Source organism: Ctenopharyngodon idella, chromosome 13, assembly GCF_019924925.1.
Source record: "Ctenopharyngodon idella isolate HZGC_01 chromosome 13, HZGC01, whole genome shotgun sequence".
Lineage (NCBI taxonomy): Eukaryota > Metazoa > Chordata > Actinopteri > Cypriniformes > Xenocyprididae > Ctenopharyngodon > Ctenopharyngodon idella.
Genome location: NC_067232.1, coordinates 23,174,378 through 23,188,830, shown reverse-complemented (window position 1 = coordinate 23,188,830; position 14,453 = coordinate 23,174,378). Strand labels below are relative to the sequence as shown.

The 14,453-nt window shown below is 36.5% G+C and overlaps 2 protein-coding genes across 3 annotated transcripts; both read left to right on the top strand.

The window, feature by feature from the left end:
• The first annotated feature begins 127 nt into the window (after positions 1 to 127).
• On the top strand, positions 128 to 5,753 carry zgc:123321 (Protein YIPF5-like). Of its 2 annotated transcripts, none has more exons than XM_051916398.1 (6): positions 128 to 1,448; positions 1,522 to 1,641; positions 1,789 to 1,899; positions 3,838 to 3,983; positions 4,114 to 4,295; positions 4,840 to 5,753. In XM_051916398.1, exons 2-6 carry the CDS (start codon positions 1,572 to 1,574, stop codon positions 5,000 to 5,002), a joined length of 672 nt encoding a protein of 223 aa, XP_051772358.1. In that variant the 5' UTR covers positions 128 to 1,448; positions 1,522 to 1,571; the 3' UTR covers positions 5,003 to 5,753. The 2 variants fall into 2 exon arrangements, with proteins under 2 accessions (XP_051772358.1, XP_051772357.1); XM_051916397.1 differs by having other exon boundaries at positions 1,769 to 1,899.
• Positions 5,754 to 9,772: 4,019 nt separating this feature from the next.
• On the top strand, positions 9,773 to 14,296 carry pomk (protein O-mannose kinase). Its single transcript, XM_051916395.1, has 3 exons — positions 9,773 to 9,954; positions 10,269 to 10,558; positions 12,877 to 14,296. Exons 2-3 carry the CDS (start codon positions 10,283 to 10,285, stop codon positions 13,642 to 13,644), a joined length of 1,044 nt encoding a protein of 347 aa, XP_051772355.1. The 5' UTR covers positions 9,773 to 9,954; positions 10,269 to 10,282; the 3' UTR covers positions 13,645 to 14,296.
• The last annotated feature ends 157 nt before the right edge of the window (positions 14,297 to 14,453 follow it).

The window sequence follows — 14,453 nt, the reverse complement described above, 5'->3', positions numbered from 1 at the left end:
AGTGATCTGTCTGTCTTTTCTGCAGGAATGAAGAGGAGGAATCCCATGCGACCTTTTTAACCCAAGCAGCAGTTTCCAGTATGAGCTCCAGTGATAATTCCAGTGCTCTGCCTGACCTGTAGATCACCTGACCTCATCACAGATAAGAGAGCTAAATAATGTCAAAGTATAAGTTGGAGATTGCATATCAACTATGAAGTACCAAGAAGTTTTCATGATTGTCTATACCACAACTTAAAAGGACTTTTTTTTTTCATTTACATGTAGAGATGCCCGCGTACCAATACTGATAATACTGGAATTAAAGATTACACAAATTGCGTAAAATAAATAACTGTTTTCAGGAAAGACTTAAAAAGGATTGGCATGACACAACCCACAATTCTAAGTGGCTATTTTTTTTATTGCAAACAAACAATTTAAACTGTATTTAATAAAACACAGAAAAGAAGTTTAGCAGTTTACTGAACATGGCCATAATTTTGAACTTGCTGATGGTTTATATCTTCTGGTACAATTTTATAGTAACTGTTTCATATACAATGAATAACATATTAATTAAATGTAACTAAAATAGTTTTTGAGAGATGATACAATTGTTATCATGCAATCTGATTTTCCTAAGTATTGATGTAATTTTGAAAATGTAAGAAATACTGTACTACTTCATGTTGGTGGCTCATATTAAAGTAGGCATTCAACGGAGGTTGCGATATTTTTTTCTTTTCTATTATGATGTATATATACGAGTGAAACGGCTTCTCGACAAGAAAAAATGTTGGGCAGGAATGGATTTTGTCTATCAAGAATTGATTAATTAAAGATTTTGATTAAAGATTATGAGAGCACATGAATTAAAAAAATGATGTGCATTGATAAATCGCTAAAAAATAAGAATAGTAAATTTTGATTTAATGGTGACTTTAAAAAGGGGGAAATGTACTGTTCTTGTTCCTTTTCTCATACACAAGTACTGTATTAAGGTGAACGTTATATGCAGACATTTTTGTTTATTGTATTTGCAAACATTTAGCCAACACACTGTATTAGTTATAACGCATTATACATAATCTATAATGTTTGTCACTTTATTTTAAGTTTATCTTCAAAAAAAATTTTTGTCCTACCTATATTTCTCTAGCCATTTTACAAGAATCATTTTCATGAACAGATACAGAATATATAATTTAATTGTACAGTAATTGTACTGAACAATGGGTGATCAGCATGTTATCAATCAGTAGATTGGTCGGATCTACAGATCATCAGGATGGCGTTACAACATGACCTCTCAGCACAGTGACAGTGCTGCTCAAGTAAATATAGAAGACTATTAATAGGATCATATACACACGCAAAACAGCTGCTCAGTGACCAAGAAAAGCCTCAGTACAAACAAACCAAGATATTCAAATCAAAGCCAGACTGACTTCAAACGACATATAAAGGTAAGAACATGAATTCAGAACTGGCTCATATCACAACTGAACTTGTAGACACATGCCTCATTGTTTTAAACAGAATGGGAGACTTTCAAAAATTTGAACAAGACTTCTATCAGTCTGGATACTATGTGGACGGTCAGCAGGAAGAGGAATATTGCTATGATCCAGCCTACGTTAATCCAAAATACCATGAAGTGTAAGTGTAACATCGCTAACTGCATACATGTGTCTAATATACCATTTATTAATGTATATCAGCTAACTTGTTTCTGTGTGCAATTTAAGTGTTAGTTGTGATTCATTGTTTACCATCTGATTATCAGTGATAATTCCGCATGCTTAGATGAATATACCACTACAGCATCTTATACTGGACAACTGTATCAACCTGTAGCGCCACCCGAGCAAACAGAACACATAGACTCATTTGAGGAAGAACCACCACTCTTAGAAGGTAATAAAAATTCATTTATAATAAAATATCTTTAAGCTGAAGTGTGTAACTTCTGCACTACCAAATGGAAAAGAAAAAAAATTCCAAAACAGATTTCCGAATATGCCCCCTAGTCATCCATTGAAGTCGGCATGAAATGTAAGTTGCCATTTTTTCTCCCTATTGTGACGTATATCTGAGTGAAATGGCTTCTCGGACAAGAAAACATGTAGGACAGGACTTGATTTTGTCCATTGGGAATTCATTGGATCATTGTAGTTTGCTACTGCTGTGATGTCATGTGAGTGACAGGTTGTCCCGCCCTCACGTCAGTAAACTCGTCATCAGTGGTTGTTCAAAACAAATAGGGGGAATTTTTATAGCAACAAATAGAATTTTTGAGAAAAATAACATTATTTATGACTAGGGTTGCAAAATTCCGTGAATTTTCAAAGCTGGAAACTTTCCATGGGAATTAACGGGAATATATGGGAATTCATGGGAATAAACAGGGAATTTGCAAAATTGCAGGTTAGCCTATAACAGGATACTTAAATGTAGTTGAAAAAAACATCTTGCAGCATAATTTTGGTTAAAACAAACAGATATAATGCAATTTCAGTTGATTTTTTTACCCTGCACATTCCTCAATCACATTCACACAGCACAATACTTACTGCAGGGCTATTGAGGCCACACCCCCTACATGCACTGTGCATTCCCCCAGTCAATAACATGCACATTTGATCAAAAATACAGAAAAAACAGTAGTATTGTGAAATATAACTACAATTTAAAATAATGGTTTTCTATTTTAATATACATTAAAATATAATTTATTTCTGTGATGCAAAGCTGAATTTTCAGCATCATTACTTCAGTCTTCAGTGTCACATGATACTTCAGAAATCATTCTAATATGCTGATTTGATACTCAATTATCAAAGTTGGAAACAGTTGTGCTGCTTAATAACCTGTGATACTTTTTTCAGGATTTTTGATGAATAAAAAAGTACAGCATTTATTTAAAATAGAACTCTTTTGTAACAATACACTACCGATCAAAATTTTGGGGTCAGTAATTTTTTTCTCTCTTTTTTTTTTTTAAAGAAATTAATACTTTTAATCAGCAAGGATGTGTGAAATTGATAAAAACTGATATTAAAGTGATATTGTTAGAAAAGATTTCTATTTTTGAATAAATTCTGTTCTTTTTAACTTTTTATTCATCAATGAATCATGAAAAAAGTATTACAAGTTCCAAAAAAATAAGCAACACAACTGTTTCCAACATTGATAATAACTGAGTATCAAATCAGCATATTAGAATGATTTCTGAAGGATCATGTGACACTGAAATAAATAACACATAACAATTGCTACAATACAAATATATTTATTTTTCATATTTACTAAATTAGAATTAATTGAATACGAAAAATAAATAACTGTTATTTCATGTTATGACCAAACAAAATGTTTATATTTATGTTTTTATATGATACATTTTATATAAATATTATACATTTATATACATTTCCCAAAATTTCCAATTAATTCCCATAAATTCCTGTAAATTCCCATAAATTCCTGTTAAGTTTCCAAATTGGAAATTTACCGGAAACTTTCCGCCCTTTTGCAACCCTATTTATGACAGAGGGTTCAACTCTTGTCCTCAAGATCTATTTTCCTGCAGAGTCAACCTTGACCAACTCACCTGTCTGTAACTTTCTAGTAATTATGAAGACACTGATAAGCTTATTCAGGTGTGTTTGATTAGGGTTGGAGCTAAACTCTGCAGGAAAGTGGATCTCAAGGGCTAGAGATGAGAACCCCTGGCTTGGGATAGTGTTTTAAGACTGAAAACTTACATATTTCAGCTTTAAAAACATTCTTGCATTATTTAATTTTTGCAGAAAATGTAATACGAAACCAAAATGAAAATATGTTTTTTCTCAGAATTGGGCATTAACTTTGACCATATCTGGCAGAAGACTCTGACTGTGCTAAATCCACTGAAGCCTGCTGATGGCAGTATTATGAACGAGACAGACCTCACCGGGCCTATTCTCTTCTGCATTGCTCTGGGAGCCACACTATTGATGGTACAAACTACACCTTGAACCTTTTGCGAAACCATAACTAGAGGTACACGGTGATTTATATTGCACAGAAGAAATGAAAACATAATGTCCAGAGCACCTACCCGTGTATTTGTGTGGATTCTCTCCGCAGGCAGGGAAAGCGCACTTTGGATATGTGTATGGCATCAGTGCTCTGGGATGTGTTGGGATGCACATGCTGTTGAACCTGATGAGCAGTTACAGCATATCCTGTGGATGTGTGGCGAGTGTACTGGGATACTGTCTCCTGCCAATGGTTGCACTCTCTGCCTTTGCTGTTGTTTATTCACTTCAGTGAGTATACATAACTCTACATTATTTATTTTAATTTTCCATACACTCTTAAAATAAAGGTTCTTTATTGGTGAATATGGTTCCATAAAGAACTTTTAACATCCATGGAATCTTTCCATTGCACAAAAAAGGATCATTATATTATTAAGATATCTAGTTCAGTCATGAAACTCTAGATGGCACAGGCTGATCAGTCCTTTACATGCAATCTGCAAGCTATCTCACCATTAACACATGTTACAAGCTGATTGGCCTTTGCTGATTCTGCAGCCAATGAGATTGCTTGCTAAACATTCAAATAGTCTGGTTCAGTGTTCGTTGTTTGTTAGTCCATCAGTATTCCTTTGAAACCCTTCACCTCCCCCAGCTCCACCTGTCTACATCTGCTACATGATTTGAGTGTTTATTCATGCAGCAGCAGCTTATCCTACATGCTTACATCAGCTTTCAGTATGAAAACCCCCTTTTAGAACCTTTATTTTTAAGAGTGTATAATTTCAGATACATTGCATTTGAATAACAAAAGGCATTTATTTTAATACAGAGGGCTTTTGGGAACGCTGTCGGCCATGTTTGTGGTTGGCTGGTGCAGTCTATCAGCTTCTAAGATCTTCAGTTCCACTCTTAACATGAGTGGGCAGCAGCTGCTGGTGGCCTATCCCTGTGCTCTTCTGTACGGAGTCTTCGCTCTCCTTACTGTCTTTTGATAACTAAGAAACTACCACTCTAAGATCAGATGAAAGTCCAATTTCATGTGCACATAATGCACATAGCCTGTCAAAGTGGCAACAAATTAAAGTTACTGTAAATCAGAATTATCAGATCTATTGTAGAACTTGATGAACTGGGTTAGCAGAATCATTTTTGATATTGGAATGCACACATATATGAACTCAGACACATTAATATAATTTCTAAGCTGAATAATGCAAAGAAGGCTAAGCTCAACCTTATTCATATTATATATTCTTGTTCATTATTGAATATGTGTGGAGGAAGCGGCTGTTTTTGTTTGACTTAAAGGGATAGTTCACCCAAAAATGAAAATTATCCCATAATTTACTCACCCTCAAGCCATTGTGTATATGACTTTATCTTTCAGCCAAACACAATACAATCGGACAAAAACACATCTCTTCGCTTCAGAAGGCCTTTATTAACCCCCTGGAGCCGTATGGATTACTTTTATGATGGATGGATGTGCTTTTTAAGCTTAAAAAATGGAACCATTCACTCCCATTATAAAGCTGAAGAGTCAGAATATTTTTAATATAACTCTGATTGTGTTTGACTGAAAGAAGAAAGTCATATACAGCTAGGATGGCTTGAGGGTGAGTAAATTATTTTTGGGTCAACTATACCTTTAATTTATAAAGTTCAAGTTAATTGCTTATGCATAATCATTCAAAAATTCACACATTCAAGAAAGTATTAAGAAAAATAAAAAGGTTGGTGTGACTTTTTTGTTTTATTGCATTAAAACTTAACAGAGTGTATATATATATATATAAAAACATCTTATTTTCTAAAAAAAATCACAATAATTTTATCACAAACAATGAAAGGTCAAAATAAAGAAAAGGCACCCCAAACACAGGCAAAAAGAACATTCCAAGCAACCAGTTGACTTTACAGATCCTTTCAGTTCTTTAATTCAAAAATGCTTTTGCAAAAAGTTAATATAAAAATATATTTACAGAACTACAATATACACAAATATTGAAAAACACATAAAAGCAAAAACGTTGGCCGCTGTTCATCACTTTCACTCGCTTTAGCCTGTTGCACATCCACCCAGGGTGACGCCCTATTTTGTAACCCAGCATCCTCTGCTGCAAGCCATCTCATGGTCTTTTAGGCCGGTTCAAAATATGCGAGTCCTTTGAGAGACACATATTTATTAGATATTATAGATCAATTGTTTAACAGTCCTCAATAATATAACAACTGGCAACTAGTAACTTAGTAAGAGTCATAATTATAAATCTGAAATTTGCCTATGTTATAGAATTAGGAGGACAATTAATACAAATTAATTTAACATTTTAATTTTTCAAAAGTAAATAATATAGGCCTACAGGTTAATTATAATAACAGTAAATTGAAAACACTATGCCAAAACATCTTGAAGTGAAAAATATGTATTCTAGCAGTCAAGTTTGAACCTTACTGAATGTATTTATTTAAAAATAAAAATGTTGATCTAAAATTAACTTTGTACACAAACATAAATTGCATCACACAAGAACTTCTTTACAAAATTAAACATTTTATTTAAAAAAAGAAGAAAAAGGCCTGGCTAGTGAAGGCAAATAAGCCAACAAATATCCAGCTTACATATAAACTAAATCAATGTTGTTTTACAGGGTTTAGTTATTTTATAGATTTATTTGCTACTGATTTTAAAATGCTTAAATAAGAAATAATAAAGAATGAGAATAAAGAACACTTGGAAACACTTCCTGGTAATGAAATATAATAATTCTTATAATAATAAACAATCCACTGATAATTGGGAATAATTATAAATAAGCATTCTATTGCCTAATTTTCCTCTGAATGTGGCAATTATATGACCTTTGTGTACATTTCATGAAATCAAATTCAGTAAATCAATTTGCATAAAAATGCCTCGAGCTTAATTATATAACACTTTGCAGAAGAGTTCTATACAGGCTTTATTTTTCTAAGCACGTAACTATTTGTTGTGATTTTGGGATGAAATATAACCTGGACATGTTCTTGAAATGTAAACATAGCCTCTTTCTTACATCAATTAGTCAGTCATTAATCCTAAATGCCTTAATAAGGGTGATTGAGTTCCTTTTTCCAGCTATAGAAACTCACACTTCCATTCTCCTTTTCTTCTCTCATTCATTAAAATCCGTTTACAGCTGTTTTAAACATCAATAAATGTGTTAAGTAATTCTATTGCGCTAAATAAAACTTACCCCATACATTTTGGACAGGTTGTTAAACAACACCTGTCCCGCGCTCACTTTGTCTCTCACGCCCCGAATAGTTCCGTTCTTGCTGAAGATGTTCACGCGTTTTCCGGTGAAAAGCTTCTCCTTGGTTGCACTAGCGTACATGAGCAGCTCGTCCGGCTCGCTGCCGCTGTCGTCCGGTTCTGGTCCCACCAGGCCGCTCAGATGGCTGTTTGCCTCCGAGATGACGGGCGAGCTCGCGCGCTCCTGCTCTGGCTCTGAGCTCACAGTAGTGTCCGTGTCCGCGGAGTCTTCGAGCGCGTGCTCTCTGAACACCTCCTGCAGGACGCGACCGCTGTGCGCGGACGCGACGCGGAACCTCACTCTCCTCCTCTCTCCTCGGTCCTCCTCAGCATTGGATGTGCGTCGCTCCATTCTTTAAAAATCTACATTATACAAATTTTGTTTGCCTGAAATTAGAGTGTGCTCCTGGTAAAGTGCATTGCCATGACATTAAAGGTCTACCTTGATCTTCAGATAAAGGGTTTGTGGCATGAGGGTGTTAATTCGACACCACATTCTTTAATATTTAATAAACGTTATCCATGGAAACTGTGGAAGCCGACTTGTGTTCTCCTATGAATAAAAGATAACTCACGTGTGGGTCAAAGAACATAGTGTGTATAACTAATAACAAAAGCACCTAAAGTGTGAAATGGGTTTTTACCCACTTTTGGGAAAATTGTTTGGCTGGAGGCCTCTTAAAATTCATCATTTACTATGTTAATAATGGGCAGATCCATCTTGAAGTATGCTATAATACCTTCCATAATCCATACTGATATATATATATATATATATATATATATATATATATATAAATAAAATCCTGTGTTTTAATTTTTTTAATTTGCACTACCGGTGCTAGAAGTACAAAAACTGTGTGGTAGTCTATAGGAAAAGTGTGGCCCTAAAAATAATTTTGGGTACTTAAAAATAGAATTCATTGCATTAGATACAAAATATCAAACCATGTGGCATCTGCAGACAAATACTAGCTTTTCTCTATTTTGTGCTGTATTTCCTTAAAATAAATGTCCCTATTTCACAAAAACATTTATACATGTTGGGGCCACTGTGTATATATATATATATATATATAGGCTACACACACACACACACACACACACACACACACACACACACACACACACACACACACTTTTAGACCTTGTATTTTCGAGTGTTTGGGTAGTTTTTGTGTTACCCAGCTCCTGGGTCAGACGTGATAACCCAGTGTTTGGGTAGTTTTTGTCACTAAAAAACTACCCAAGGCGTGTTACCCTACTTTTACACGCCTTGAGTTGTTTATCGCAGGCTTTTTGCGTCCTCTTCAGGAGAGAGCAGTGCAGCTCCGACAAATTGGTGCATGTCTTCGGTAAAATACAGGTTTGTGTACGTTTTATTTTATCTAAAAATTCTTTATTTTTCTGTATATCATTTAATTTTATGCAAAGCAACATACAGGGGCGCGATGTGAGTCACCTAGAAGAGTGTCGCGTCAGTCTTTTCGCCTGATGCCTTGCATAAAATTTTATAATTTAAAAAGAAAGTTACAGTATATAAATTCTTATGATGTTAAAATATGTTCTCAGAATTGTACATTGATTGTTTATGGACAGGTTATGCAGTCAGTCACAGCATTTTTCGGCTATGAGTGAAACGCAGGGCGGTGGTCTAAAGTTAGCAGTTCAAACGCCAAACGCGAGTCATCTCCGGCACGAGATCCAGCGGCGTTACGGTGGAAACAGGACAACAGATACTGATCGATTACACTTGAATAACTTCTAAATGTTTAATTTTTACTTCTAATATTTTTTAAACAAGCTTAAATTAGGCAATATGTATTAAAAGCTATATAAAATATGCTATACTGTAAAATATGATCGAAAATAAAGCAATTTTCATGCAAATCAGTGGTTGTGTGTGGAGTATTTAATAAGTTTAAATTATGCAAACCATTATGCTGGGTTAAATTAACCCAACTTGTGTTCTGTCCTATATTTACCCAGCCCTTAGGTTGAAAACAACCCAAATTGGGTCGTTTTTAACCCAGTGTTTTTTGGGTTTTTTTTAAAGAATATTCCTTAGGTACTTTTTATATAGAATATCATTTAATCCATTTAACTCCAAGACTGTTTGACCCAAAGATGTCAAACCAAATACAACATATTAATTCAGTAGCCTATGAATCACTTCCATTATTTATTTATTTATGCCTTTGAAAACGTTGAGGGGAGAACTGAAACAGAGGTCAGAAGTTCAAACCTAAATCTCAGTGGCACCCTTGGGAAGCATTTTGATTGTGCCAAGGGTTCCGCTCATACTGAAGTGCTACAAATTCTGCTGAAATTTGTTTTTGGAAACTTTTCCCTCTCTACATCAGGAGTGTTATCTTTTCGCCCTCAAGATTGGGCTCTGGATTGCGAGGTTGTTTCACCGCGATGGCGCTAGATGGCGCTATGACTCCAGGGATCCAGTGCGCTGCTCTTCTAATAATTCCATAGAGCGAGACAATCCGGAAAAACACAGCAGAGAAATTGGACAGCGTGGAATTTGAACCACCAACTATTCAACACTTGCACAGAAGAGAGGAATTGCATTAGCATCGCATGAATTGAAGGACACTGTCTGCGGCTGGTGAACCAGTACACTTATACTAATGCAAACTGGTGTGTTAAAGGCATTAATTCACGAAATCATATTAGACAAAACTCTGTGCTAAATGTTTTTTCAGTGCTCAAATCACTAGTCCGTTTAAAAATGCAGCGAGTAGCATCGTGAATTTAGACAAAATGCATTATAACAGATGACACTCCAATATAAGGCACTGAAGCACTCCCAAAATCTCTCAAAAAAGCATTTTAAAAATCTTTATAGGTGTCATCTGTTATGGTGTTACCTTCAAACAACCCAAACCTCTTATATATGTTCTCATTTCCCACTAATATTTGTCTGAAATCTCTTCATATGTTTCAATCGATAGGTTAAGATGTCATTATGGGTGGCACTGCTGTCTATGGCATCACTGGGGCGAGGTGTGGACTGCCCGCAGTTTTGCTTTGCCTGGCAGCTCTCCTTTGCGCCAATCTGCTGCTGTATTTCTACCTAGATGCCCTGTATCAGGACACTAACCCTCTCTCAGCACACACACAGTGCCCGCTTCGCTACTTTAAAGTGGGCACAATGACCGCCTGTACTCCTTGGCTACGGTGTCCGGAAATTCGCGCTGAGGTCCGCCGTGTGAAGCTCATCGGACAAGGAGCTGTAAAGAAGGTGAGAAGATGCAATTAGCGGTTGTTTTGATGATCAATTAATCTGTTGATTATTTTTTTGATCTATTAATCGAAAAATGATTATTACATATATATAAACTTAATTAAGCCCACATTTGAATCCATTATTTAAAAACGTGCCATTTGAAGGAAATAAAAACAAATATAGTGAAGGCTATTTACAATTAAAGGGTTAGTTCACCCAAAAATAAAAAATAATGTCATTTATTACTCACCCTCATGTCATTCTACAACCGTAAGACCTTCGTTCATCTTCGGAACACAAATTAAGATATTTTTGATGAAATCCGATGGCTCAGTGAGGCCTGCATAGCCAGCAGTGGTACTTCCTCTCTCAAGATCCATAAAGGTACTAAAAACATATTTAAATCAGTTCATGTGAGTACAGTGGTTCAATCTTAATATTATAAAGTGACGAGAATATTTTTTGTGCATCAAAAAAACAAAATAATGACTTTTTAACAATCTTTTTATCTAGTGATGGCCGATTTCAAATCACTGCTTCATGAAGCTTCGGAGCTTTACGAATCGAATCAGTGGTTTGGAGCGCCAAAGTCATGTGATTTCAGCAGTTTTTAATGGTTTGAATCACTGAATCGACACAAAAGATTCGTAACACTCCAAAGCAGTGTTTTGAAATCAAATTTAGTTGAACATAAGTGCTCCTTGCAATAGTTGTAAACACGACAGCTTTCTTATTCCAAAACGACTTTTTTCCAGGTGGGTCATTAAAGAATGTGACACACACACACATATATCCCAGAAATCCTGTAGAATTCAACCAATCAGGTGGTGACTTTGAAACTCCTGAAGTGTTTCTCATTTTGTGTGCCTTAAGCATCAGTTCATGTTCAGCCGGCGATCCGTAGACTTGACTGAGACTAGATTTTTCCATTGACTTTTGGATTATTTCAGAAAATAAGCTCTCTGACCAACAAAAGTTTATGACTCTTACATGTTTTGTTTATCATAATAATCTTAACAAATGAACACAGCTTTTATAATTTTTGAGGCCTAAATACAATCACATTTTATATAAACAGTAAATTCATCATTTGAGAGGAAATATGTCAATTTCTGACAGAAATTGTGACAATTGAGTGAAGAAGAGACCGTTTCATTCTTACCTTTATAGTCCAAAATGTCCATTCAGCATAAACTCGAAAGTACAGTCAGTAATACTAGGATGCATCCAATCATTGACACTGCAAATATGCAAATTTGAACGTTAACCCAGGGTTTAGGAATGTATAGTGTGAAACGTAGCTTATGAATACCCAGGATTAAAGGGGTCCTTGATTATGATTTCACTTTTTTAGCTTTAGTTAGTGTGTAATGTTGCTGTTTGAGCATAAACAACATCTGCAAAGTTACGACGCTCAAAGTTCAGTGCAAAGGGAGATATTTTCTTTTACAGAAATCGCTGTTTAAGGACTACAACAAACAGCTGGTAGGGACTACAACGAGCTTCTTTCCGGGTTGATGACATCACTAACCCCAAAATTTACATAAACCCTGCCCCTGGGGTGAGGCCATGTTGGGCTGCTTTAGAGAAGAGGAAGAGTTGTTTTCGTTGAGTGTTGTTGCCATGCTGTCATTTTACGCTGGACTGCTTCACAAACGAGGATCAGTTCAACGCTGGATTTTCACAAAAGATTAACATGACGGCACATGCTAGTCGATGAGTTGAATCAACTCTACAGCGACTACATAAATTTATCGACTAACCATTCAGAAACGTCCAGTTTCATTCTAAAAGTTGCAACTTCTTCCTGAGTCTCTCCATCAGTGTCTGACTCCTGTTTGAACAATGTAAGGCTGAACACCGTTACTGACAATCCTTATTTTGGCTGCGTGAGATTCTCCAGCTTTGTTGTTGTTGAGCAACCGAAGCGTGAGCTGTTAAAGCTCCGCCCTCTTCTGGAAAGGGGGCCGGGAGCAGCAGCTCATTTGCATTTAAAGGGACACACACAAAAACAGCGTGTTTTTGCTCCCAAATAGGGGCAAATTTGACAAGCTATAATAAATGATCTGTGGGGTATTTTGAGCTAAAACTTCACAGACACACTCTGGGGACACCAGAGACTTGTGAAAAGGGGCATTATAGGTCCCCTTTAATTGTTAACCTCGGGTAAATTATGAGAACTGTGAAACGTGAAACAAGATAACCCAGTATTCTGTTTACCCAGGGTTTAGAATGACCCAGGGTTAACTATTTCAAGTGTGAATAGCCCTGTTGAGTTATTTGTCTTAATACATCCTTAGAGACTTACACTGATGCATAATTGTGTTTTCTAGGTGTATCTGTCGGAGTGGCAAGGGCAGAAGGTGGCGCTCTCTGTCTTGTCATCAGAGCAGTATACAGACGATTTCCTCCATGGACTGTCAATGCTACGTGCCTTGCAGAGCGCCCACGTCGTGACGCTTGTAGGGGCGTGTGAGGAGGATGGTGTGTTTGTCACGGAGTACCACCCTCTTGGATCAGCACTAATGCTCGATGCCACTCTTGCGCAAGACCGATATCAGTGGAGGAACTCTTGGCATACTCGACTACAGCTGGCAATAGACTACGTCGCCTTCCTGGCATACCTGCACAGCAGTCCAGTGGGCATCCGAGTCATGTGTGACTCCAACGACCTGCACAAAACTCTCAGCCAGTTTCTTCTCGCATCCGATATGCGTCTTTTGGCCAACGACCTGGATGCATTGCCTGAGGTAAAAAGGGGGAGCCAAGGGGTGAAATGCGGTCATCATGAGCTCACTGGGGACTTTGTTGCCCCCGAGCAATTGTGGCCTTATGGTGAGGATGTTCAGTTCTCAGATGAAGCCATGCCTGGTTACGATGAAAAGACGGACATCTGGAAGATTCCAGATGTGACACGTTTCCTTTTAGGGAATGTCCTGGGAAGTGATGTCATTCATTTCCACTTGTTTCAGATCTACACAGAATGCAAGAGGAAGGAGCCTCACATGCGGCCCACAGCACTCGAGGTCCTCAGTGTGTATCGCTCAGTCTATGACAGCATGATAGAGAGCCAATCCCAGAGAGTTAGAGATATGTTGTAGAGAGTTATGGTCATTAAAGGGAGTGTTCACCCAAACATTCTGTCATCATTTACTCAAAACCTGAATGACATTCTTCTGTGGAACATAAAAGAAGATATTTTGAGAAATGTTCCATATAGTGGATGTCAATGGTCACCAAAACTGTTTGGTTACCAACATTCTACTAAATATTTTATTTTGTGCTCCACACTAGAACAAAATGAGCATGATTAAATTATGACAGAATTTTCATTTTTGTGTATATTATCCCCTTGAGAGTTTAAGAAAGTAACGATACCAATGCAGTACAATGGGTTTTGTCATACTATTATGTGGCACTGAGAAGAATATGCAGCAAATGTATGACAACAACATCCAGCAGAGGATGAGATGCAGCATCTCAGGGTTTCAGATTTGAATTCAGCTACTTCTTACTATAGTATATACTAAGTTCTTACTTATGCTGACTAATACGTTTTGCATAACTATACCTCATAAAAGTTCCTTTCAGTTTAGCGAATAGAACTTACCTTACTGATGCAGTGATTGAAGTGATCTTATTTTAATTTTAACAAGATATTGATTATCATTCTAAACACAGAACCTGCTTTGTGGATATTTTTGTTCTCTCTCAGAATCTGGAAGCCTTTAATAAATCATTTTCTCAAGAATACGCTAGGATGTTGTTGTCAGTTGTACGCTTTCGAAACACTGCTTCATGAATCCTTTGTTTCGAATCAGTGGTTCGGAGCTTGTTTCAAACTCCCCAAGTCACGTGATTTCAGAATTTGCGTCATACTGTTTTGAAACGCTTCGAAATATAATTATTT